We start from the raw sequence: 24,214 nt of genomic DNA, 5'->3' as shown, positions 1-24,214 counted from the left end.
AAAACCCCAAGTTTTTTTTTTGATGTTGCAACATCAAAACATAACTTTATAACCTTAAGTTGTGGTGACTATCAGCATTTCTGTATGGCATGCTTTAGTCAACAGCAGTTGAGTCTAGGGAGGAACAAGGAAGCTGATTTAAAATAATTTCTCCCCTCAGAAACAGTAAGTGTGCTGTCTTGCACTACTGAGCTGTGGATTTGTTTAAAATTGGGCATGTCTGTTTTACAATAGGGTCTTAGTCATTCTCTGACAGCTGATATGAAGCAAAGGCTGCTTGGTAAAGGGAAGTTCTATTAAAAAACATCTTCTGAATTTTGCAATGATTACAGAAAGCTGTCAGTATAAAATGGTATTTTTAATGAGACTGCTGATATAGAAAACCTTTACAGTTTTGTACTTTATAAATAGTATTTCTAGAAAAACAGAGCTGGGTGTTAGAAATTATTATGCTTCATTGATTGCAAATTTGAACTATCTGTTCTTACCTGACATTAAGCTGCACCATAAAGCTCTGTGTGTGTGATGCTTTCTGAAATGACCACCTTCTCATTTTCCTTTGTTAAACATGTTTCCATCTTGGACACAGCTTCACCCAATACCAGACTCTTCTGGGCATTTAAAGTAGTAAATGTACTAAAAGAATTTAAAGCTGACATAAACCGTTCGTTCCATTGCTTGGTTCACACTGCCCCCGCTCCCCTTCTTGACTGGGAAACGTCTGATCAGTGTCTAAGATGTTGGCTCTCTGCACTGCCGGGTGCTGTGGCTGCTTTCAAGGAGGGAGCAGGATTCCCTCCATTGCTCGCATTTTTGCAAGCAGAGATGAATTTGTGGCTGGGCCTGAAGTAAGAAGTGCAGGGTTGCTATTCAGGCCCGTGAAGCCTATGCCCTGGTAAAACAGGCAAGCACCAGAAACCCTGGCCATATAACGTCCACCCCTCTCAGATTTTGTGCTGAAAGTACTCCAAGTGAAGCAACATTTCTACAACTCCCACTTGCCCTGTGGTTCAAAGGCAGCTCTGAGCAATGGTTTCCAAGAAGCGAGGTGCAAGCCTTCTCCAGGCCAAGCAGCACTGAGCCCAGTACTGTAGCTGTACACGCCACCCACCCAAGTTACTCTCATCCACCATCCCTACTTCGCCAGACTGCAGCTACCTAAACTGGGTGGCATGTCGCTACTCCTTTGCTGCCACCGCTTACAGAGAGGATTTTGACACCCACACCGTATAAAATCTAGGCAGAATATCGTAACAAACTTGACTACGGGTAAAACTCATTAAATGGTGTGGTGAGGGGTCAGGGGTTCATGAACTACTGCTCCATACCGCACCACCAGCACAGCAAAGTTGTTTGGCTTCTGCTGGCTTGCTGTCTGCCTCGATAGGATGGACCTGTTACCAAGGAAGGAAACAACCTTCACAGCTTATCTTTACCCTCACACGGTGTAGGAGTGAGTGAGCAATTGCACCATTCCCTCTCAGTTTCTTGTCTTAAGTAGCCGAGATATCCTCCTTTCAGAGAAGAGGTTCAATACAAATTTTCATCCAAAACTTAGAAGAAGAATTTGCATTAAATCTAATCTGTTCATTTCAAAATGCAATCCAAACAGCTGTAGAGGGACTCCACAACTTAGCAGCAGCATCTTTAAGAAAGCTTCCAAGAACTCAGAAATGTAGTGAAACATGGTGCTTTCAGTATTGAAAATGAGAAAACCATTACAAGGAATTCAGTAAGTTGAATATCTGGTTATTTACTACATACAAGGAAGTTACACACTGCAGTTTCGAAAGTGGAAAACATGGCAACTTCTCTTTTTTGTGTGTTAGTGGAGAAGTAACAAAGTAAAACAACCAGCCATTTTATTAATTATCTTACTTACACACATACATGCACACAAAATTACATATCCCCTCCAAGAACTAAGTTAAAGGTTTTAAAAATAATACTAGCCATCAAGAATGTTATTTTAAAATATCTCTACTTTTTGCATGAAAAAAAATGTTTCAATTTTTTTGCAAAAGATTAACATGACTTCAGCTATTGTCATGGTTTAACCCCAGCCAGCAACTAAGTACCATGGAGCCACTCACTCACCCCTTCCCATCCCCCGGTGGGATGGGGAGGAGAATCAGAAAAAGGTAAAACCTTGTGTTTTTGCTGAAGAACAAAATATTCAACCCTCAGCAACCCTACAACAGAAGGGTCCTCTGAGAGACAGAGCTAGGTTAGAAATTAAGCAGCCGCTTAATTTCCTCCATCTCCAAGGCAGCTATACCAAAAGCCCGATACCCTTCTGAGTCCTTGAAATACCCTCTCCTAAGGCAGTCTATGCCCAGGATGCCTCTGGGCCAGTCACAGCCGGGTGTCTTTGCCACTCATTCCCAGTCAGGCTTACTTCAGCCTCCAGCAGTTAGCTGTTGGGATGCCCCTGTCACTCCTGAAATACAAATGGGTATTACAGCTTGACAGCATTAGGGTACGCTGTGCATCAGTGTCTGCTAGAGCCTTATACTCCTGTGGGTCTGACGGGCCAGGCTATCTGATCCACAGTCCAGTAAATCCGGTTGTCCCTCTCCTCCATCTAGCTAGAAGCAGGGCCTCTCTAGTCCTGGTCAAAGGATTCTCCACTTACTTCTTGTAAAAACAGATCAGAATTCCTTTCCATAGGATCAGGAGCAAGATCAGCCCTTCCACTCCGTCAGGGCAACTGCCCACTGGAGCAGCAACTTTCCTCAAAGAACTCCCATTTGTGATTGTTTTTGCTGGCAATTCACATACCTGTGCCTCTAGGGCTGAATCAGATTTTCCATCCCACTTCCTCATGTCCTCTCCACAGTCCAGCAGGCAAAACCACAGGGGAGCCCATGATGTATACCCTCAATATCCTCCCTCTCGAGCAAAAGAACACTTACTGTTAATAGCTAAGATACTGGTCCATACAGATGGGGAGTAGGACATAGCTTCTTTGAATTGCTGGAACTCCCAGTACAGTTTCCCCACAGCCAAGACACAGGCCTGTAAGGACGAGAGACTTTCTTCATATTGCTGGAGTTGGTGAGCCCCTTCATCCACTACTGATGCCTCTTCATCTCTCCACATCATTACTGCCAGTGAGTTGGCACACGACAATGGTGCGCTCCATACAAATTTCTGCCACATGGGTCACGTGCACTGCACTGCACCTGGATCTGTGGGCAACGGCACATTGTTCAGGTCATCATAAATCATCTCTAGCACAGCTAATTCCCTCAGGTACTGGATACCTCTCTCCATGGTGGCCCACTTGTCTGGGTGGCATATAATATCTTCCTTGGAAGGGATACCTTTCCTTCATGCTTGAAAGGAGTCACCTCCAGAGGCTGAGAACTTGTGTCCCTTTTCCAAGCACCTTGTCAATGCCCTTCCCTAGAATCACTTCCCCTAGAAAGTGATCCCAGCTGCTTGGCTTCTGTACTCCCCAATACCAGGCTACTGGCCCCATTATCCCAGCATTGGAGCAACCAGGTGATAACGTCCGCACCTGGATGACAGCTGAAATCTTCTTGCATATTCTGCTGCCCACTCAGGGATAGGGATTTGGTGGTTCCTTCTTGTTCTGCCTCTTCCTTCTCTTCTTGTGATGTCCCTACTTCATCCTCCTTTACTAAATAAGCTGCCTTTCACGTCCATTTCTTCTTGTGTACAGAGGCAATTGATACCGGCGCGGGTTGCTCCTCTGGTTCAACTGCATCACCCATCGCTGGGGCCCGAGAAGCTGCAGTGCCTGTCGCCAGGGTTTGAGTAGCCACAGGGCCTGTTACTGGGGCCAGAGTAGCTGCAATGCTTGTCATGGGGGCTGGAGTAGCTGTGAATAATTGCTTAACTCTAAACAAGACCTGAGCCACATTCATGGCTCCTAGCAATAGGACCATGCTGGTTTCAGTATCCCAAGACTATTCACAGTTTTCAAAATTCTCAAATGCTGTTGTAATTAACCTGGAGGAGAAGAGGAAGATGTTTCCTGCATAGGTTGGCTCTCCGAGGAGAAAAGGCAAAAGGTGTAATTATTAATAGTTTCCAGTAGATGGCTCCCGAAGTACAGAGGTGACAGCAATGTCACAACAATGCTGTCAATACAACGTCAATGGATACAAATACCAGATTAGTTTCAAACAGCAATTCTATCATAACATAAACCAGTGTTACAAAGTACAACAACATTATAACCTTAGCCCAGCCCCCAGAGGCGAAAACCAACACAACAGGGAACACACACTGCAAGCAAGGTGTGTATAATGTAATGCTGGCAACAAGCACAACTAGGAGAGCAAATAAATGAACATTAAGACCAGCAAAATGAATGCTTATAAACAAAGTTGTTTTAGCACACTCTGGTCAAATCTGTTGTTATCTCAACTCTCTGAGCCCCACATTGGGAGCCAAGAAGGACTGTCGTGGTTCAACCCCAGTTGGCAACCAAGTACCACCCAGCTGCTTGCTCACTCCTCCCCGTCCCCGTGTCCCATGTCCCCCTCCCACACACACACACCCCGCGGTGGGATGGGGAGGAGAATCAAAAAAAAGGTAAAACCTGTGGGCTGAGATAAGTACAGATTAATAGTTGAAATAAAGTAAAATGTAATAATCAATAATAATTGTAGTGAAGAGGGAGATAGCAAAAAGAGAGGAATGGAACCCAAGAAGGACAAGTGCGATGCACAATGCAGTTGCTCACCATCTGCTGACCAATACCTAACCAGTCCCTGAGCAGCGATCAGCCCTTCCCAGCCAACTCCCCGCAGTTTACATACTCAGCATGATGTTCTATGGTACAGAATATCCCTTTGGCTAGTTGTCTTGGTTTTGGCTGAGATAAGTTAATTTTCTTCTTAGTAGCTAGCGCAGTGCTGTGGTTTAGATTTGGTATAAAATCAATGTTGATGGCACACTGATGTTTTTGGTTGTTGCTGGGTGGCGTTCGTTTCTCAGGCCCTGCCAGCGAGAGGGCTGGGGGGGCACAGGAAGCTGGGAGGGGACACAGCCAGGGCAGCTGACCTGAACTAGCCAAAGGGATGTTCCATACCATGGGGTGCCATGCTCAGTATATAAACTCTGAGGGGTTGGCCGGGGCTGTGGATCATTTCTCCGGGACTGGCTAGGCATCAGGTGGTGAGCAGCTGTACCGTGTGTCACTGGTTTTCTCCCTCCCCTTTGGATTTTGTTCCTCTCTCCTTCTCCCTCCTTTTCATTAAAACTGTTATTGTCAACTATTACTCTTCTGGTTTTATTTTATTTCAGTTATTAAATTGTTCTTATCTCAACCCTTGAGTTTCACATTCCAATTCTCCTCCCCACCCCTCTGTGGGAGGGGGTAGTGAGCAAGCGGCTTCGTGGTACTTAACTACCAGCTGTCATTAAGCCACAACACTAGTTCAGGTCAGCTGTCCTGGCTCTGCTCCCTCCCAGCTTCTTGAGCACCTGCTCACCGGTGGAGCATGGGAAACTGAAAAGCCCTTGATTTAGAGTAAGCACTACTTAGCAAGAACTAAAACATCAGTTTGTTACCAACACTATTCTCACACTAAATACAAAACACAGCACTGTATCAACTGCTGGGAAGAAAATTAACTCTATCCCAGCAAAAACCAGGATACCTATAGCTAACAAGTACTCATGTGGGAGCATTAAATCTGTGATAAATTATCTCTCTAGCATCAGCAACTTTAATATGAAGAAATACCTGACAATTCACATTTTTTTATTATCTGCATACGTGTACGCTGACTGCTCAACACTACTAACATCTTTTGCTGGGAACAATTAAATATTCAACTTAATCTTCAGATTTTTAAAGGTTTCAGTTTTGTGGCTAAAGACAACGCCCCAGGTGAGCACATTTTTCCAGCAAGAGAGTCCAAAGACACCTTGATTACACAGGTAACCAGTGTATCTTCTGCTACCAAAAGGGCAGTAAATCTAATGAGACAGTCACTCACTGTCCTTCCTAAAAGCTGTAAGAGAACCGTAAAGCCACTCCACAGAAATAAGATTGCTAATCGAGCAGCGTATTTCACTCAAAGCATGACATTCTTAAATGACAGTGAGCTGCCTCCTCTTCTTCCCCACACTCCACTGTCACCTGCCAGCACTCTCATTTGTCAGCACAGTGGAAGTCATGAAAAACTTGTGTTCTCTCAAACCTAAAATACGGCATTTATTTGACAGAGTAAGTCAACTGAGTAGCACAGCACCAAGCAACCCTTAGATAATCCCTTACTTACATGCTTCATGTCTTCGGCTCTTGTTTTAAATGAGAAAATTAATAGGCGAAAGTACACTTCTTTTTCCTTTTCAACAAGCAAGTTTAATTTTTGAGGCTTTGTTAGTGAAGATTAAGTAGGGATAAAAAAAAAGTGCTGCGAAGAATTTATGCAATTGACTTGAGCACAGAGACAGAGATTGTACAGTCTCATTTGCAAACACATGGATGTCTACTGTTACAGGAAACAGATTATCAAAAAAAGCAGGTTTTATCAAATACTGAATTCAAAGACAAACAGGTAGAAGGAGACAGCCTCTGACCAACAAGCACTTTAAAGACCTATCTTCAAACAATTATAACTAAATATTCTTTAAACTTGGCAGTCATAGCCAATCCTCATGTTACAACCACCACTGAATTCATCAAATTTATAAAAGTCTCTAGTAATGCAGGGAAAAATGATACCTGCTAAAGAACAGGAGACAGGCACAGGATTTTAAGAATTCTAAGACATCCTTTGTGTCTTTATATACCTCATTTTCTATTGCACAGAAAGTACAGAGAACAAATATTCATGATCACTCACCTAATTACACCATTTCTAAAAATCACTTTTTCTCTCTTAAGCCAATACTAAAAAATGTTTATATCAACTAAACATAAAGATGACAGGTTTTGCTGCTATAGCATTCTTGCCAATGCGTGGTCACTATAGTCTATCAGATACTCTGGATAAACCTGCTGCTTCTCAAAGATAACAAAGATCGAAGGGTTTGAATAGCTATTCACACAACTGTCGTAGAAGTTTTGGTTGTCCTTCAAGGGAGGCCGAACATAAGAAGAACTGCCAAGTGCGAACTCCCCCACCAGCACCCGTGCCAGAAACATGGTCTTGATGTTCAAGTCTTCCCTGCAGTAGTTGTCAGAATAAGATGCATCCCTTGCAAAATAGCTTCCTGCAGAAGAGACACCAAGACAGAGTTGATAAGACACCAAAATTTCAGGGAAGGAAGTGATTAACAGTGTGAAAGCAAATTCATAAACAAATCCATTAAGCAGTTCATGAACGGCCTTTCCAAAGTCTTCACTTGTCCTGTATGTCCTTCTTAGTGAAAATGACCAGTATACATTTTCCTACAATTTTATTTTTCACACCACACATTAAAAAGCCACCCAAGTGACGTTTTAAATGTTAATCATATTCCTCAAAAAGATTTCCTCCTGACCCTAGATGGCCACCTTCCCCAATTTTGCCCAACTTCCTCTGCTGATAGAGACTACTAATATTCATTAGAACATTTCTGAGAGTTACAAAGTACTCAGTCAGATGGGTGGGTAGTCAGTCAGCCCGTATCTTGGCTATTCCCCTTGGTATGTTGATCCTTTCCTGTACACAGGACCATGTAAAGGAATATAATTTGCTAGCAAGGCAAAAAGCCTGTAACCAGGATGACATTTATGTTCCTGGGAAAAAAACCAACTGATAATGCCATGTTGCCTTCCAGTAGGAGCTTGGAGAAATTGGAACAGAAGTAAGCCTGGACTCCAGGAGCAAATCGCCCCAGAACTGGCCTCTCCTAAGCTTGTCTTTTCTTGTAAGGACAGAGTGGAGCATAGAGGCCAAGGCTTTTCAGTATGGCTTAGCTCCAAATGATCATTGCCAAAGTCAGTTATGTCATCCACATCATTGCAGAGATAAGACCTACATTGGCTGACTGTATCTCTGTAACTACTGAGAATTTTTTAGCAAGTCTAGCGTTAATAAGAAAGCTGAAGAACAACCTTTGCCGTAGACTGTCCCATGAAGGCCACAGATCCTCCAGTCAAAGTTTTGTTGGCAGATGGCATCAACATATTTTTTACTGGTCCCATGAAATAAAAATCGTTCATCCACCGCCCTTCCACCATTGCTTTTCTGCATTTGTTCCTTCTGCCTGCAATAAGAAGTCTTATCTTTGCAGTTCCATGGTGGCTGCACCCAAACAGGCTGCAGACATACTAGCACTCAATTTTACACAAAGAGTACTTTCTGAAAATCCTTACGTTAAAGGCCTAAACTTTGGGCATAAAGGGTATCTTGCTGTCTAGCTGCATACAAATATGCTTTCATTATACACAAATGCCTCCAGATATTTAATAAGAAAAAATGTGTTGTTTCATTCACACCCTATTGGGAGAGGGGAAGGACTCTAGCATTATTTTTTTTCTAAACAGAGGAGTTCATGTTAAGGCTTTCCCTCAGTGAGTTTTGCATTTAGTTTTGAAGGTTTTTTCAGTTTTGACTAGCTACAAACCAGTTTGTGCCAGATGTGACTGATTACCAGCTTCAAGGCAAGGCAGCTGTCCTGGACACAGGCCTGGCAGAAGTCAGAACCACTTACTTGAGAGCAAGGATTCCTCCCACAGACCTCATGTGACTATTCTAAGCTCTACATTTTGACTGTGTTTTGGTTTTGTCAGTACCTCTTTATCTACTTGCTGATCCTGGCTAGGTATTTCAGTGAGGGAGTAGAAGAAGATTCTTAAAGGCAGCTGCATTTCAGGAATACATGCGTGCCTAGCACACAGCTAACTGCAGAAATAACAAACTTCATGCACTCATACCAGAACACTATTTTACACATACCATTGATATAGTTCCCAGAGAGATGTGTTCTGAACTCTACAAATCCTTTTAATAACAGCTTTGGGCATTGTGCGTTGAAAGTCCACCTTGACTTTCTTGTATTCTTCAGAAGAACTGTCAAGCTCGACCAGCTGTAAGGAAAAAATTAAAAAGTTCTACCTAGTGTGCTGCTCAGATCTTTAAAGACTTTTCTGCAAAGCAGAGGTATGAGCAGCACAACTACTCTTGGAAAGAAGGCAGCTTATAGAGATTCCTGCTCTGTAAAAGTGCAGTCTTACCTGGGGAACATTAACTCCTGGGGTTTAAGACACCCGGATTGCTCTCTCACAGGACATTAAAGTAGCTGCATGCTTTTGTGCAGCCATCCGGCTCCTTTTAATATTTGGGCCAAGATACATTTGCATGCATATATCAAACAGTACTTAAATACACAGAAGAAATGAGCACACAAATAAAAAAACAGAATTTATGTTGTAGCAAATCAAGCAGTACCTCTACACCCAAGCTTTTTAGTTCTTTATAGTTTACACACCCTACAGCCAGCAAACGCAAATGGCACCTCCTGTTTTGTTTTAAAATAAATTGAAAAGGCCTTATTCAATCAACCATTTTAGGGAAGAGTACGGATAAACTGCCAAAAACATTCCTTACATGACAGTCCTGAAAGCAAACAATGTTTTCTACTTGCATGCTTCCCCGAGGAACATCAATATCAACCTTCCCTATTTTTTATTCACAATTTCTTGAGGATTTGCATTTTGTAAGTTAATAACTTCCAAGTTTCATATAAAACGATCTTTTCTGTAAGTGCGCTTACCAGACTTTACAGAGGTGGTGGTGGAGGCAGGCAGGAAGTCAGCAAATGTAAACCATGCTGATATTAACTGGGTGTGTTACAAAGGTAAACAAGTTCACTCCACTGGAGTTATGGTACATTTTAATAAAAGATCCCAGCCTGCTGTTTTCAGCAATGCTGCATAGATGTACAATGGTCTACTTATACTCAGCTCAGGAAATGGCTACCCTGAAGTTCAGAGACATCATTTATCTCTGATGCTACAGCTCACGTTGGGACTTCAAAGCCATACATCTTGGGCACCTGGAACAGTCTTGCTAATACAGAGTAAGCTTCAGACAAATTTGCCAAGGAAAGGGATAAATAGTGGCAGTGAAAGTCAATGTTGCTATGGGTTACACTGTCACCATTTGTTAGTTTAAATTTGGGTCTGGTTTCACCTCTAGGTCTATGCAGTGTGGTATCAGGCTCAAATTTACCAATACCTCTGGATTACATTACATAAGAAACAGTCATCAATAAAGGCACAAGAAACACTGACCTTGTAATGTAAAAACCTTGTATGCAACAAAACTGATGGAGAGAAAAACCAAAAAACTCCAAACCTTGAACCCCAGTTCAGGCATGGCAGATTTGTCCCAGTGAGCTGGAATGCCCTTAAACTCTTCTGTATGTTTAAAGCCCCTATACATTAAAAGACATTACAAATAGGGAATTAAAACTAAACAAATCACTACATTTTATGTACATAAGATACAAAATGTTTTTGTCAAGTTTAGGGAGAATATAGGCAACTGAACATATTCAGAAATATTTCAAATCTGTCTTTTCAGTTCAGTACATGCAAACATTTGTTCCAAATCATGTCAAGACCTATGGCACGAAGCAAGATGCCAAATCAGAAAAAAAATATTTAGATATACACTAAACTAAACGTGGAAGTAGTTCTCTTAGCTGCAAAGAGTTGAATGTATACATAAAAGATCTGTGACACTGGGGTAGAGAAAAATGCATCAAGTATCATACCAGTATGACAGAAACTGGATAGGAACAGTTGTCTGCACTACTTCCACTCCAGTTTTAATCAGTGTGTTTAGCTGCTCTTTTCTGTGTTAAGCAAGCATTGCGTGCTGCAAGGTAACGCAGCTGTTATATGAAATTACATACAACTTCTCTCCTTGCAAACTCCCACCTTTTTCTCCACCTGCAACAACTACAGATTTCCTCTCAGATCATCTGGTTGTTCTCAAAAGAATTGTTTCTAAACTTGTACTTAGCTTTGAACGTTACTGATCTCAGATGTCAGAAAGGGTTAGTACACGTAAATTTATTGCTTGCATCTGTATCAGCTGCCCTAGTAAGACAGCTCCCTCTAATCATCAGATTCCTACAACATTGCTACATGTTGAATTATCTTCCGTGCTTTCACACTTTCTGTGGCCAAGCCCAAACTTCCTTCACACCCAAGGCTCCCGAGTTGCTTGAAAACATTGGCCAGGCTGCAATAAGTGCCATGACTAGACGCTGTTGTAGGAAGGTTACATCCCTTCCCCTCTCAATTTCTTTCACAACTGCTTTAAGAGCTACTCCTTCACTTCATTTACACCCTTGGGAAGACACTGCATTCACAGGGCACTAAATCCATCGCCTCAGAATGAACAGTTGCAGTTTACCTGGCTCTTGTCTCTTCTACCTCTGTCTGAGAGAGAAATTTAGGTCTTCTGCAAATATCTCTCTCTGTTGCGTAGCGAAGGTTTTTCTGAATCATGGCTGAGGGAAAAAAAAACAAACTTCAACATTGAACAATCCAAAGGATGTTTTAGAAAGTCTTCACACTGCAGCAAAACTTGCCACTAAGCTGTTTTGTCAAAAATATTTACAAAAAGGCACTGAGGTTTTTTTCTTGCTACACAAAGGGAAGTCAGAGCAGGATGTGAAACCCATGGTCTATCTCCAAAAATCACTGTGAAGGACTTCAGTTTCATGTTTGCTTTTAACTTTAGAAGGCACAGTAGACACTGGTAGCTATTTTCCCTTCATTATTCCATCAGCCACAAAAAGGATCACTGTAAATTAAGTATCTACATTTGCTCCATAGATTGCATCCCCTCCTTCTCAATTTGCAATCAAGATACTGTTTTTCTACATGCAGTTGTAGATTTCAAACTCTGTAAACACAACCTAACAGCTATCACAGGCCATTCGTTTTTATTGACTGCTAACAGAAACAAGCCACAGCAACCTGAATTTTAGAGGCTTTCTTTCTGGATCTTGGAACCTCTGTAGCTACCACCACATCATAGTAGCAACTAAAAGTCAGTAGCAGTGAGAAGAATGAGGTCTCATCTTCAGAGAGATACAGAGGAAGAAAACAAACAAAAAAACCTCTTGGCACTACCAAGCATAGAAACTAAGTTTTGGAAGACATCTACATTATATATGTTTGACTAAGTTACTAAAAAAGCCCAAACCTCAGAAAAGGGATTGATTTACTACACAATTTTCCCTTCTAAGCCAGACATGTTTCCCCAGCCTATAGAGAAGATTACAGAATTGCTTTCAATTGAATCACAAACAACGTTATCACATACCCTTTGTGCTTGGTGTTTCTTGATGCAGAATGAGATAGTAATGGAGAGCTGGATCAAAGGCAACTACACTAAAATTACAGTCTAGACAAGCTGATTCCCACCACCAATGTTGCCCATGATTTTTGAAAAGAGTACCTGGAAAAGCAACAGCTCAAAGAGGACAGCACCATCACAAGTGGCTTAAATTTCCTAAATTCTTGGGAAACTTATCTCCTTGCTTTGACATAGTCAAGATACTTCCTCAGCCTTTCCAGACAGGCAAAGCTATAAAAATAAAATAGCTACATAAATCCTGCAGTGCTAAGGACTGTCTGGACCCTACACCTTGCCCAAGTATTCATTTCTCTGCAAGCCAGTGATTAAAGCAGACTAGAAACTAGCTTGCTCAGTCATTCAGAAGTTTCTCACCATTTGTGTTAGTGCTGGCATCAATGGCAGTGTCACACATGGATTTGTTTGCAGATATTTTGAAACCTAGCACGAGAACTTCTCAAAAATAAAAGGTTTGGAGGAATAGGAATGCCACTTTGCTTATATGAACAGCCCTTATCCTGAGAACCTTCACAGAAGCTCTGTTTCTGGAAGCACTGCTGTTCAGAGTTCAGATTTCTCTCTCTTATCTCATGCAGTAATGTAGTTTGAAACCACAAAAGACCAGGGAGGGAAGGACAAAACAAAAAACCAAGGCAAATGGAACCTACCTCCAAAATCAAGTTCATATTCATGTCTTCCAGCTTTGAAGTTCAGCTTTGGAGAACTTTTGGCTAGATAAGCTTTCTCCAGGTCATCACTGGAGACAGTGGCAGCTACATGATCATCATCCTGTCAGGCCAAAACCAGACAAAAAGAATTCTTCTGGTCTGTTTAAAGAAAGCAAGTTTAAAACCCAACAGCTGTCGTATGATATGGTAGCTGCAGTATGTATCAGCTTTTGGGCATGACAGTAGTTATCAGGCAAAAGCCATGTGTTGAAACAGTTGAAACTTCCCCTAAAACAAACCAAGCAGTGTTATGAAGCCCAAATTTACACTGCAAAGAGCACGCTGTGAACCTTATGATTGAAACAGCACATTCACCAGCTAGACCTTAGCAAGGACACACAGCACTACTGGAACCTCAGAAAAGGAAGTTTTAGTCAGGAGCAACAAAAAGAATGTATTACTGTTGTTAAAGAAAATTTATTTTGAATTAAAGAGATTTTAAATTGCTGAAGCTGCTAACTGGCAGAACCAGGCCTTGTTCCTTGTATAGCCCTAATCCAAGGTTGGTTTAAAACCCAGTCAAGCTAATCAGCAGGAGAATGGAAAAACAATAGAAAACCAATCTGTATACACAGGTGTTCTCAGAAACACAGGTGTTTTTAGAAAAATTAGTATATGTGAATAGGAAATGCTTGTTCAAAGAGTAAGTGTGCTTGAAGAATTGTGCAAGTTCAAGCAAGCAGAAAGAAGATAATGATCCAAAGAGGACCTTGAAACCCAGGCAGAAACTGGAACCAGAACAGAAGAGATCAGCTGGGCCAGGATCAGATGATGGATTCGCCGAACTGAAAAGACCAAAGGAAACTTCTGAAAACTTTGGACTTGACTAGCTGTACTACATTCTTTTCTACATTGTGACTAAGTAAAGCTTACTACATTGCTAATCACTGAGGTGTTGGCCCAACTCTGAGTTGTGATTAAAGCAAGCCTAGTGGTACCCACGTCTGCGTGATTTTTTCCTTTAACAGATGTCATCCTACCTGACATGACTTACTGAAGAATTATCTGTCAATAATATTTGTGACTCACCAGTGAGCACTGTCCTACATGAACTACTTAAATTCACAGGGAAAAGATCCCATTAGGCCTCTGAAGTCCACCTGTACAGTATGAGTGAGAGGAACAGAAGGAGAGGGTGACAAAAGAGCGGGAGGATATAAACACCATGCGTTTCTCAGTAGTTTTGCACTTTAACACAGAGCTGAGAGTCTCCCCACTTCTCCACACTTACTTTTCTTCCATACTCCTGCCACAGGCCATGCTCATCTTTCCAGTACCAGATCCATTCTGTTGTAAGAATGAAGTGAGGGGGCTTGGTCACAGAGGAGGCTGTAGAAAGACGTCTAACCTTTGCAAACCCACAGCACATATTCAGGAAACAGATAGGTGACAAGACAGAGCCACTTTCAGTAATACCGTTATTAAACCTATTAAAAAAAAGTAGAAAAAAAATAAATCAGAACTGTTTGCGAAGCTTTACACATAGGTTCAGAAGCCCACCACAAATCTGCAAATTAAATCAACCGTACTCAAAAGCAGAACACAAACCTGCAGTTTCCACAACTATCCCAGCTCATTCTGTACATATTTTGCATTACAGTATTGTTTCACATTGGTTCCATGGACAATAGCCATTATCAACATGTAAATCAGTGAGTTACACAGGGTGAACAGAAACAGTGGGAAATGTACACTGCTGCCTTCTTGCTAACCAACCATATTCTAAACAGAACACTGTCATAACTTAAAAAAAACATAAGAGGGCTATGTAAATTCTCCAGCATGGGACACAGTATACTGGTATGAGCACCTTCCAATACCCTCTTTGTGCTACATAACCAGTTGCAAACTCTTAAAAGGTATTTCCATATTCTTAATGCTCTCTGCACCCATGAGCATCTCTCTCTCCAGGACTTTGGGGAAAGGGGGCAGAAGGGGCAAATCTCATGCTACCTTTCCATCCTCCAGCTCAAAAGGTGAAAGAGAAAGTTAATTCTAATCCTGGGGTCAAGCTGTGCACTGGCAAGCTCTAACCAAGGACAGATTCCCACAAGTACTTGTGATAAAATCACCATTCTCAGCAGTTTTCCAGCCATTCTTGGTGAGGATTAAGACTTCCTATGGCAGCAGCAGTAGGAATTATTTATACATTTTTCCTAGCAAAGAATGTTAGAGTCCATGGGTCAGTCACATAAAGTAACTGTGGTAGATGGACCCCAGCCAGCAACCAAGTACCCACACAGCTGCTTGCTCGCTTCCCCTCCCCTCCCCTGCATGACAGAATGTAGAAAATAAGGGCAACAGTGAGAAAGTTGTGGGTCAATATAAATGCAGTTCCATAGGTGAAGACGGTGGGATGTGTAAATAAACAAACACCTAAATAAATAAAGCAAATCACTCAACATCCCCCCATGCAGTCTAATGCCCATCCAGCCTCCAAATGGCAGCCACCTTCGTAACCAAAAACCCAAGGCTTTTCTTCCCCTGCCCCAGGTTTATTGCTGAATGTGACGTTATATGGTATGGGCGATCCCTTTGGTCGGTTCAGGTCAGCTGTCCCAGCTGGTCCTCTCCCAGCCACCTGCCTGCCCCCAGGCTATCTATCCACTGTGGAGGAGCAGCGTAGAATGACTTCGCTCTGGGCAAGCACTCCTCAGCAGCACCTACAACACTGGTGCATTATCAGCACTGTTTTAGTCACAAATCCAGAACACAGCACTACATGAAGACAGCTAACTCCATCCCAGATAAACCCAGTATGGTAACGCAGAGGGTCCTGCAGGTACTCCAGGCATAAGTCAGTCACAACGTATCAATCTCCAGCAACAGCTGATCAGCAATGTGAGGTCAGTAGAAGAATACCAAATGAAGATACTTATGTAATGACTACAATAGAATGGTAGCAATTTACAGCCACTAAGGGCCTGGTCCAATATAGCAAATTCCAAACATTAAAGTTTATAAGAGTTTATACCTGAAGTTATTTGGGTTACAATATGCCTTTTCTATTTCTTCCATATTCTTCAAGTCCTTCCAGGTATTACCATCAGAGATCTGCCATCTATATGGCAAATAAAAATGAGTTCTGACACACTTGTCTATAAAAAATAAAATAAAAAAAAAAAAAGGCATAAGGTGTTATTTTTACAGGCTATGTGAGAAACTCCAGCATTTCAGGGCTGTACACCTAGCTGATGGAAGTACCAAATGCATAGCTATGGGAAATGTTCATCTATGGAATCATTACAAGCAGTAGTTCAGAGTTTTTCAGTGTGAGCAAGCAAAACTTTATTTTTCAGCTTAGGCAGAAGTTCAGTTTCTGTACCTACTAGATTCTCTTTGTGCATCGAAATTGCTAGCAGCTCAATGGTGAAGGACCATTCTGTCTTCTCAGTTTCAGAGACAAAAATTTACAATGAATCGAGACCACAAGATGAGACTGTTATTTCATATACAGAGTAACAGCACAGACTGAAGTATCTACACTTAAAAACCCAAATTGGTATGACTAAGGAAAAAACCAAAACACAACAGCACTTAGTTTTAGGATACTAGGTAGCTCATTTAGAGACTTCAAGAATTCCCTAAGAGTCCAGGCCTCATCAAGAACAAGAACAGTGGCAGCAGTGGCCCAGGTATCACAAGTGTTATTCAGAAATCATTCAAAGAGTCAGTACACAGTGAATCCTCAGTAGGACTACAGATCACATCACCAGTGCACATATGCATAAACTTGAGCCTAGCTTTCATAGCAGAACAACAGGCAGCTTAATTACAGGGAAAGTCAAGAAGACTGCACCGCACAGTTCATATGAGAAGGTGTGCAGTACATTGGGGAGCTGCTACAGGTCAAGAACATTAAAAAGGATGACAAAAGGACAACAATAAAGCTGGCACAGGCGCCTTTTTCCTGGACAAGTTGGAACATTTTGAAAGGGAGACAGTTCAAACAGATGGAACAGAAGACTGCTACAAGAAACAAGAAAAAACGTAGAATTAGGAGTATCTGTTGTAGCTACTTGGAAATTGGATTCCTATCATTCAGCAATCCCTTAGGTGAACACAGGTGGCATAGCTAACCTCCAACTCAGGTGGATGCTATGTATTTCAGAGTAAAACAAAACAGCTCCTTTGTTTGGTAGACCAGATAGGGCAAATAATTTCCTGCCAGTACTCAAGATTACAATGAGATTTATCTAACAATAGGCATAAACTCTGAAGTTTCCCCTTTCTGTGAAAGATGTCTATCACTTTCTCTTTACAAGAAAAGGAAAACAGACTGGACTTGCTACAATCACAACCTACCTTTAAAGACACAACTTCTATAGAGATGATATAAACAGATCTGTTCCAATTCATCATCATTTGTAGTTGAGGCCTCCCCGCTACAGCTGTGTTTTCTCTCTAGAGGGGGGAATTATAAACCTTATTAATACACTTTGTTTCAACAAGCTCTCTTAAAAGAGCACTATGGGTAGGGAAGATGCCTAAAAACTGTGTTCATAACTTCGTAACTGCATTCAGCTCCAGAAAGACAATGAAGTCTTTGCTAATCTTGTATACTCAAAAGTCCTGCCCCTTTATCCATCTCTTCTGAGCTTGACTTTCCAATACCAGCTAAATTCCTCAGATAGTTTTTAGCTGTCACCACAAAATAAGAATAGAACACAATGCCTTTACATTTCTAGACGGACTTGAGTTAACTGTGCATTCTACATAGCTGTTCACATTGGCAGCTCTAAAATCTGAAGTCTCAAAACTTGATACTTCTGTAAATTAAAGCACACCTAAGGAAACAAAGAAGGGAAGAAGGAACGGCAGGGAGAATAGCAGATGAACACACACACTTGGATTTTCTATTCTGTTACCCTTTTCTTTCCTGCTAAATTATACTTAACTTACAAGTCGACTTAAAAGAACTTCAAAAGAATGAACAAAATACTACATCTCTAAGAAGGAATGAGGATAGAGCTTTCTGTGAATTCTTGTGCTAGACAATCGCTACATTAGAGAAAAAAAGAATTAAAAAAAAGTAGTTTATAATAATCACACAAGTAAACACCACCTCTATTCTTAAACAGCTCTCTACCCTTGTTTGTGTTTTTTACCAAGGAAAACAAAACATCCATCCCCCTATTTCCAGTTCCTGTTACGCTTTTCTAACCCCAAGTTTGTTTTATAAACACCAAGCATTTCATTTCTCAGGAATCTGTAGCACCTTGAAATTCACTTCATCTGTCAAGACACAATTCTCTGTCAATGAAACAGGTGCAAAGTCCCTCCTAACAGACACAACAATATGTCATTAAGAAAACTGAATTCACATCTGTGAGAATATTATATTCAGTACAGTGACTCTTCTTCTGATGCTTTTAAAAGATTCTATCGTTTACCTTTACATGGTGAAGACTTCGCATCTTCTATGTCATACATGTTCCTGTTGCCATTTTTTATGTCATACATATTCCTATAAATGGAGGGTAGTTTCTCAATAATTTCTGAGCTCATTCCCTGTCTCTCCAGTTTCTCATAACATTCTGACTTTAGTAAGTCATGTGATCGCTTGCAGCTGCGGCCAAATCTGCACTGTCCCCACAAAAAGTACTGGCAAACATGCAGTTTCGTGCAGATCTTTTTATAGGTACAAGATCCATGAGGTCCATCACCTTTGTTATAATGCAAGCAGACCTTCCATAGAGGGAAAACAAACAAAAAAAAAGAATTTAAAGATTAAAATACAATATACTCATATAGACTGTATCAATTTAGACTTTTAAATTTTTACAGTTATGTGTTTACATCTGCATTTAAGAGACTTGCACAAGTTTTTCTTTCTTCTTGTTTCCCAAATGATTCAGTTTTCCCTCTTCCATGCTAACGTCTAGAAAGATCTTTCAACAGACAACCACCACCTTACAGACATTCGCAAGCAGATGGGATTTTGTTCTAAGTCACGTAAATGTAGGATAGTCTATTTTACTGTGTCACCATCTGAAGTCTTTGGTTTTCTAGCTGAACTTTTGTGACCTGAATTTGATGGAAAGAGGTACTGGATCTGGCTGGGATGAGGTTAACTTTCTTCATAGCAGACCGTTACAGAAAAGTCAGAGACAAAACTCTCTAATACTTGTTTCTGAGTTCTAGAAAGCAGGCATTCTTTATTTTCGGTGCCAGACGCACAGGGGATAAAGTCTGCCTAACGTGCATGCCGACTTTGTATATGGCTGCTCTATACATATTTATAACATTTCTGAGAAACCATTAGCATATACATTACAATTCCAAGAACTACTTATCATATTATCAAATTACATGTTTGCTATGCATGTGTGGTCTAATGAGTCGGGGGTCCTATGGTGGTCATTTGGGACACCTCCATCCTTTCTTCATTCTGCCATCTTCCTCTTCTTCTTGTCGTTTTTGTGACCTCCTCTTCTCCTGACCCCGTTTCAGTACTCTTGGCTCATACCCTGGTTTCGTATCTGTTCTTATCCCTGGTTTTGTATCTGTTCTTATCTACTAGTAGCTGAACTACACAATGCAGCGTTGTAAGCTCGCATTGTCAAGAATACATTCGTCACAACATTTACCATTAAGCACATTGGTAAAATTCCGCTGGTATCAAGACTATGTTTTGCATTTGTGACCAAAACAGTGTAGATAACTGTCCTGGTTTCAGCTGGGATAGAGTTAATTTTCATCTTGGTGGCTAGCACAGTGCTGCGTGTTGGATTTGGTGTGGGAACAGAGTTGGCAACACACTGATGGTTTTGCTTGTTGCTGGGTGGTGTTTATACTGGGAGGGAACACAGCCGGGCCAACTGACCAACTGAACTAACCAAAGATGTATTCCATACCATGGGGTGCCATGCTCAGTACATAAACTGTGGGGGGTTGGCCAGGGCTGTGGATCATTTCTCCGGGACTGGCTAGGCATCAGGTGGTGAGCAGCTGTACCATGCGTCACTGGTTTTCTTTTGTCCCTCCCCTCTGGATTTTGTTCCTCTCCCCTTCTTCTTCCTTTTCATTTAAACTGTTATTGTTAACATTACTGGTTCTTTTGGTTTTATTTTATTTCAATTATTAAATTGTTCTTATCTCAACCCTCGAGTTTCACGTTCCTTTCCGATTCTTCTCTCTACCCAACTAGAGGAGGGAGCAAGCGGCTTCTTGATACTTAATTACTGGCTGGGGTTAAACCACGACAACACCACACCAATGTTTCAGCTACTGCTTGCACTACGCCAAGGCTTTGTCTCCACTCTTCCCCCCTATCCTGGGTAGGCTGGGGTTGGGCAAGAGGCTGAGAGAGGACACAACTAGGACAGCTAGCCTGTTGTGGTTTAACCTGACAGGCAGCTAAACACAACACAGCCATCCACTCACTCCCCCCACAATGGGATGGGGGGAGAATCAGAAAAAAGGTAAAACTCATGGGTTGAGATAAAGACAGTTCAATAGGACAGAAAACAAAGGGAAAACAATAATAGTGATAAAAGAACATACAAAACAAGTTATGTACAATGCAATGGCTCACCACCCACCCCCCGACTGATGCCCAGCCAATCCCCGAGCAGCAGGCTGCCACCCCCAGCCAACTCCCCTCAGTTTTATGATGCATGACATCCTATGGTATGGAATATCCCTTTAGCCAGTTTGGGTTGGCTGTCCCATCTGCATCCCCTCCCAGGTTGTTGTGTACCCCTAGACTCCTCACTGGCAGGGCAGTACAAGAAGCTGAAAAGTCCTTGACTTAGTGTAAACACTACTTAGCATCAACTAAAATACCAGTGTTCCCAACATTATTCTCATCCTAATTCCAAAACACAGCACTATACCAGCTACTGGAAGAAAATTAACTCTACTCCATCCAAAACCAGGACATAGCCTAAACTGCCCAAAGGGATATTCCATGCCATGTAATATCATACTCTAAAATATATATAAAAAAAAAGGGCGGCAGGGGGAAGGTGGGTCCTTACAAGTGGCCCTTGCTCAGAGACTTGCTGGGCATCGGTCTGCTTGTGGGAGGCAGTGACCAGCTTCCTTTGCAACAATTGTTTTCTGCCCTCTTTTCTCCACTTGCTGAACTGTCTTTATCACCATCCACAGGTTTTGTCACTTTTGTTCTTGTTTTCTCTCACCTGTCCTGCTGGGGGCAGGGGAGAGGGGAGTAAGTGAAGGGCTGTGGCAGTGCTTAGCTGTCAGTTAGGGTCAACCCACCACAGAGAACAGAAGATGCAGATTTAAAGTTTCAGATTTGCATTATGCAAACTAAACTGATACCTACTATCTCCATCTAGTATCAAGCCACTTCCACTTTGTGACACTCACTGAAAAACAAGGCTAAGAAACTGTCACACTACTACTCACCTCTGGTAAGAGGGAAGGGTCATTTTGAAGCAGAAGCTGGCGAAGTTCACCACTGTTTAAATTCTCAAGTCCATATTGTTTTAGAACACAGAGATTGTGGTCCGAGTGGAAGTTGTGAATAAACTTGCATTCCCTCCTATGAGTTAAGAAACCCAAGTGCAAAATGAGTGTAACAGACTAGCACTATTTTGCTATCCCATCGTTATTACACCAAACAGTTTAAAAAGCACACCAAATCAACTAGTTTCAGAAAAATCTGTTGCTCCTTTATAAAATAATTATGTGATTTGCTAAGCAGATTACGTAATTACTCAGAGGATAATTGCCACACTATTTCTGATTTACAGTTATTACGGCATTCATGTAGTTTGCTGAGATCAGCATTTTGGACCTGCAGCTCACAACCATGCGTAAGAAAACACCAAAATGCCAGGTTAACGCTCCCTCCCACTCAAATCAATCCAAATAAAATAATTCCCCAACTTCACACAGCACAAACCACTCAGATTTGCTTCGTGTGTGAGCTAAGCTTTCCCTCTCGCACTGGCCTTACGGGGGGCCACGCCAGAAGCAAGGTGGTAAGATGGGGAAAAAGTGTTGCAACCCAAAGACTGTGAAACACCCGTTTCTCTCCTTTGGGAAAAAAAAGGGGGGTTGGGGGGGAAGAAGAGCTTTTCCGGGAAGGGCAGCAAGGCCTTTACCGAAGCCTCCTTCACAAAAGGCGCCGCCCCGAGCCCAAGGCCGAGCCTCCCGGGGCAGAGCTCCCGGCCCAAGCTCTCAGCCCACGGCAGAGGCGGAAACGGTGGCTGCCTCCCCCCGGAGCCACCACGGCCCGTCCAAGGCACAGCCTTCTCTCCCCGAGACGCCCCGGCAGCCCAGCAGCCGGCGCCGGCCGCAGCAGCGCCCAGCCCCGCTGCCCGCCGCAGGGCACACGCGGCGCCCCGGCCCCCACAGCCGGGGGAGGCCGCCGAGGCCCCGAGGGAAGGGGGCTCCGCAGACGCCAAGCAGGCCCGGCGCCGCACGCAGACCCCCGGGCACACGGCTACACGCAGGGCCTGGCCCCCTCGGCGCGCCCCCAGCCCGGGCGGCGCTGCGCGGGTCCCCGCCGGCAGCCCCGGGCGGAGAGGCGGCGGTGGAGGCCGCCCCCCGCCCCTCACCTCGCCTGCTGGTTGCGGCAGAACCCCTTCAGGTGGTACTTGCACAGGTGCAGCCGCCCGCACTTCCCCTCGCAGCCCGCGCCGTGCTCCTGGCACAGCCGCACGGGGCTGGTGGCCACCACCGCCACCACCCCCGCCGCCGCCGCCCCCGCCTCGCCCGGCCGCCGCACCAGCGTGAACCGCTGCGTGTCCCGCAACACCCGCGCCAGCTGCTCCGCGGCGGGCGGGCCCGGCAGCTGCCGCTGCAGCTCGCCCTGCTCCAGGCAGCCGCCGCTGGCGCACAGCACCCGAAACACTTGGTCGGCGAACGCCATGGCCGCCGCGCCGCTGCTTTCCCGGGCCGGAGGCGCTCTCGGCGGTCGGCCCCGGGCAGCCCCGCCCCGGCACGCCTGGCTCGCCGGGCCGAGAAAACGAAAACGAAAACGAAACCGGCGGCGCGGGGCACGGGCGGGCGGGGCGGCCGCGCTGGGGAGGTGCCGGGGCAGAGCGGGGTGCGCTGCTCTCCCCGCCCGCCTGCGCCGGCCCGGCGTCGCGGCTTGTGCCTGGCCCGGGCTGCCCTTCACGCCCCGGGGCTGGGCCGCCCTGAGGGGACCGCCCTGAGGGGACCGCCCTGAGGGGAAGGGCCCGGCCCCGGGCGCTTGGGGTGCCCTCACTGCCCGCCAGGCCAGAGTCTCCCCTCACCTGCCCAGGTGTTCCCAGAAGCCCAGGGTCACCCCAAAGGCGCCGGTATCTCATCCCTGCGGCCCTGGGGTGTGGTTTGTTTTGGTTTTCTTTACCTTGACTGCAGGGAGCGAGACACGCGGTGCTACTGAGTGAGTGCCCTTCGCCTCCCACCTCCTGTTGATTTTGGGATCTATTGGCTGTTTTTAACCAAATTCGACTGAAAAAGGGGTGGCAGCTGAAAAATCACTCGTCTCCTATAGGAATAAGTGGTGCAGAGGAGACAAGAGGCTGCAGCCAGGCCTCCTTCGACACCTTCCATTACAGGAAGAAGGCTGGTGTGTGAATTCCGCTGCTGCTAGTCAGCAGAAAAAATTCTCAGTTAAGGTTTCTGACCTGTGTCAGTTTTCTGATGATACACTATGAAAGCCACTCACACTCCTTTCAATATCTAAATTAAAAACTCAGTCATGGGCACGCATCTGCTGGACATGAAAGTGCCCTGCTTGCAATGCTGGTGGTGCCAGCTGCTACAGTGTCACTGCATCCTTGCGCACTGAAGCCATGGCACCAGACTATGGCCAAGCAATGTGCTCATCCTCTGGGAGCTCATAAATGCCTTAGAAAGGGAAGCATCTTTCATTTAAGTGCCTTCCTCTAGGTCATTTTGGCACTGCTGGTGCTGCATCACATTCACTCAGAGGCATGCTTTAAATAATGGTAAAACAATGATGTAAAATACCATTATTTAAATCAGTAGGCATGGGGACTGTTAAAGGGGATGGTGATTCTCGTTGAACAAGAATCCTGCCTGCTTCCTTCTTTTGCTGGTCAGGTTCTGTTGCACCTTTTCCTCTTGTCTCATCTAATTTCCTGCTTGCCTTGTGACATGAGGAAGGGAGTGACAAAATGAGAAGCTAGACAAGTACATTGAACAGAAGAGCAGCTATATACTGTGTCACTTAGAGGTTTGTACAGATCTGCAGCCTGTCTCTGGCAGGATATC

At 43.7% G+C, this 24,214-nt stretch overlaps 1 protein-coding gene across 3 annotated transcripts; it reads right to left on the bottom strand.

Annotated features, from left to right (window-relative positions):
* Window positions 1-1,845: 1,845 nt before the first annotated feature.
* Window positions 1,846-22,973, bottom strand: LOC101910987 (protein mono-ADP-ribosyltransferase PARP12). Of its 3 annotated transcripts, XM_055809335.1 has the most exons (12): window positions 22,549-22,973; window positions 21,392-21,527; window positions 18,412-18,706; window positions 17,324-17,422; window positions 15,993-16,116; window positions 14,250-14,445; window positions 12,959-13,079; window positions 11,340-11,436; window positions 10,272-10,350; window positions 8,871-9,001; window positions 8,027-8,178; window positions 1,846-7,200 (listed from the first exon to the last, which is right to left on the bottom strand). In XM_055809335.1, exons 1-12 carry the CDS (start codon window positions 22,860-22,862, stop codon window positions 6,926-6,928), a joined length of 2,019 nt encoding a protein of 672 aa, XP_055665310.1. In that variant the 5' UTR covers window positions 22,863-22,973; the 3' UTR covers window positions 1,846-6,925. The 3 variants fall into 3 exon arrangements, with proteins under 3 accessions (XP_055665310.1, XP_055665308.1, XP_055665309.1); XM_055809333.1 differs by lacking the exon at window positions 10,272-10,350 and having other exon boundaries at window positions 7,009-7,200; window positions 22,549-22,968; XM_055809334.1 differs by lacking the exon at window positions 11,340-11,436 and having other exon boundaries at window positions 7,009-7,200; window positions 22,549-22,968.
* Window positions 22,974-24,214: the final 1,241 nt, after the last annotated feature.

The sequence above is a fragment of the Falco peregrinus genome, chromosome 6 (genome assembly GCF_023634155.1).
Source record: "Falco peregrinus isolate bFalPer1 chromosome 6, bFalPer1.pri, whole genome shotgun sequence".
Lineage (NCBI taxonomy): Eukaryota > Metazoa > Chordata > Aves > Falconiformes > Falconidae > Falco > Falco peregrinus.
Note: the sequence above shows the minus strand (reverse complement) of the source record. Positions and strands in the feature narration are given on the sequence as shown.

Excerpts from the sequence above, each read along its gene's own strand:
- LOC101910987 (XM_055809335.1), bottom strand. The coding sequence starts at position 22,862 with ATGGCGTTCGCCGACCAAGTGTTTCGGGTGCTGTGCGCCAGCGGCGGC. Across the intron at positions 13,080-14,249 it reads GGCAGGAGTATGGAAGAAAA|GATGATGATCATGTAGCTGC; the intron begins GTAAGTGTGGAG and ends TTGGCCTGACAG. Across the intron at positions 10,351-11,339 it reads GTAGAAGAGACAAGAGCCAG|GGGCTTTAAACATACAGAAG; the intron begins GTAAACTGCAAC and ends TTTAATGTATAG.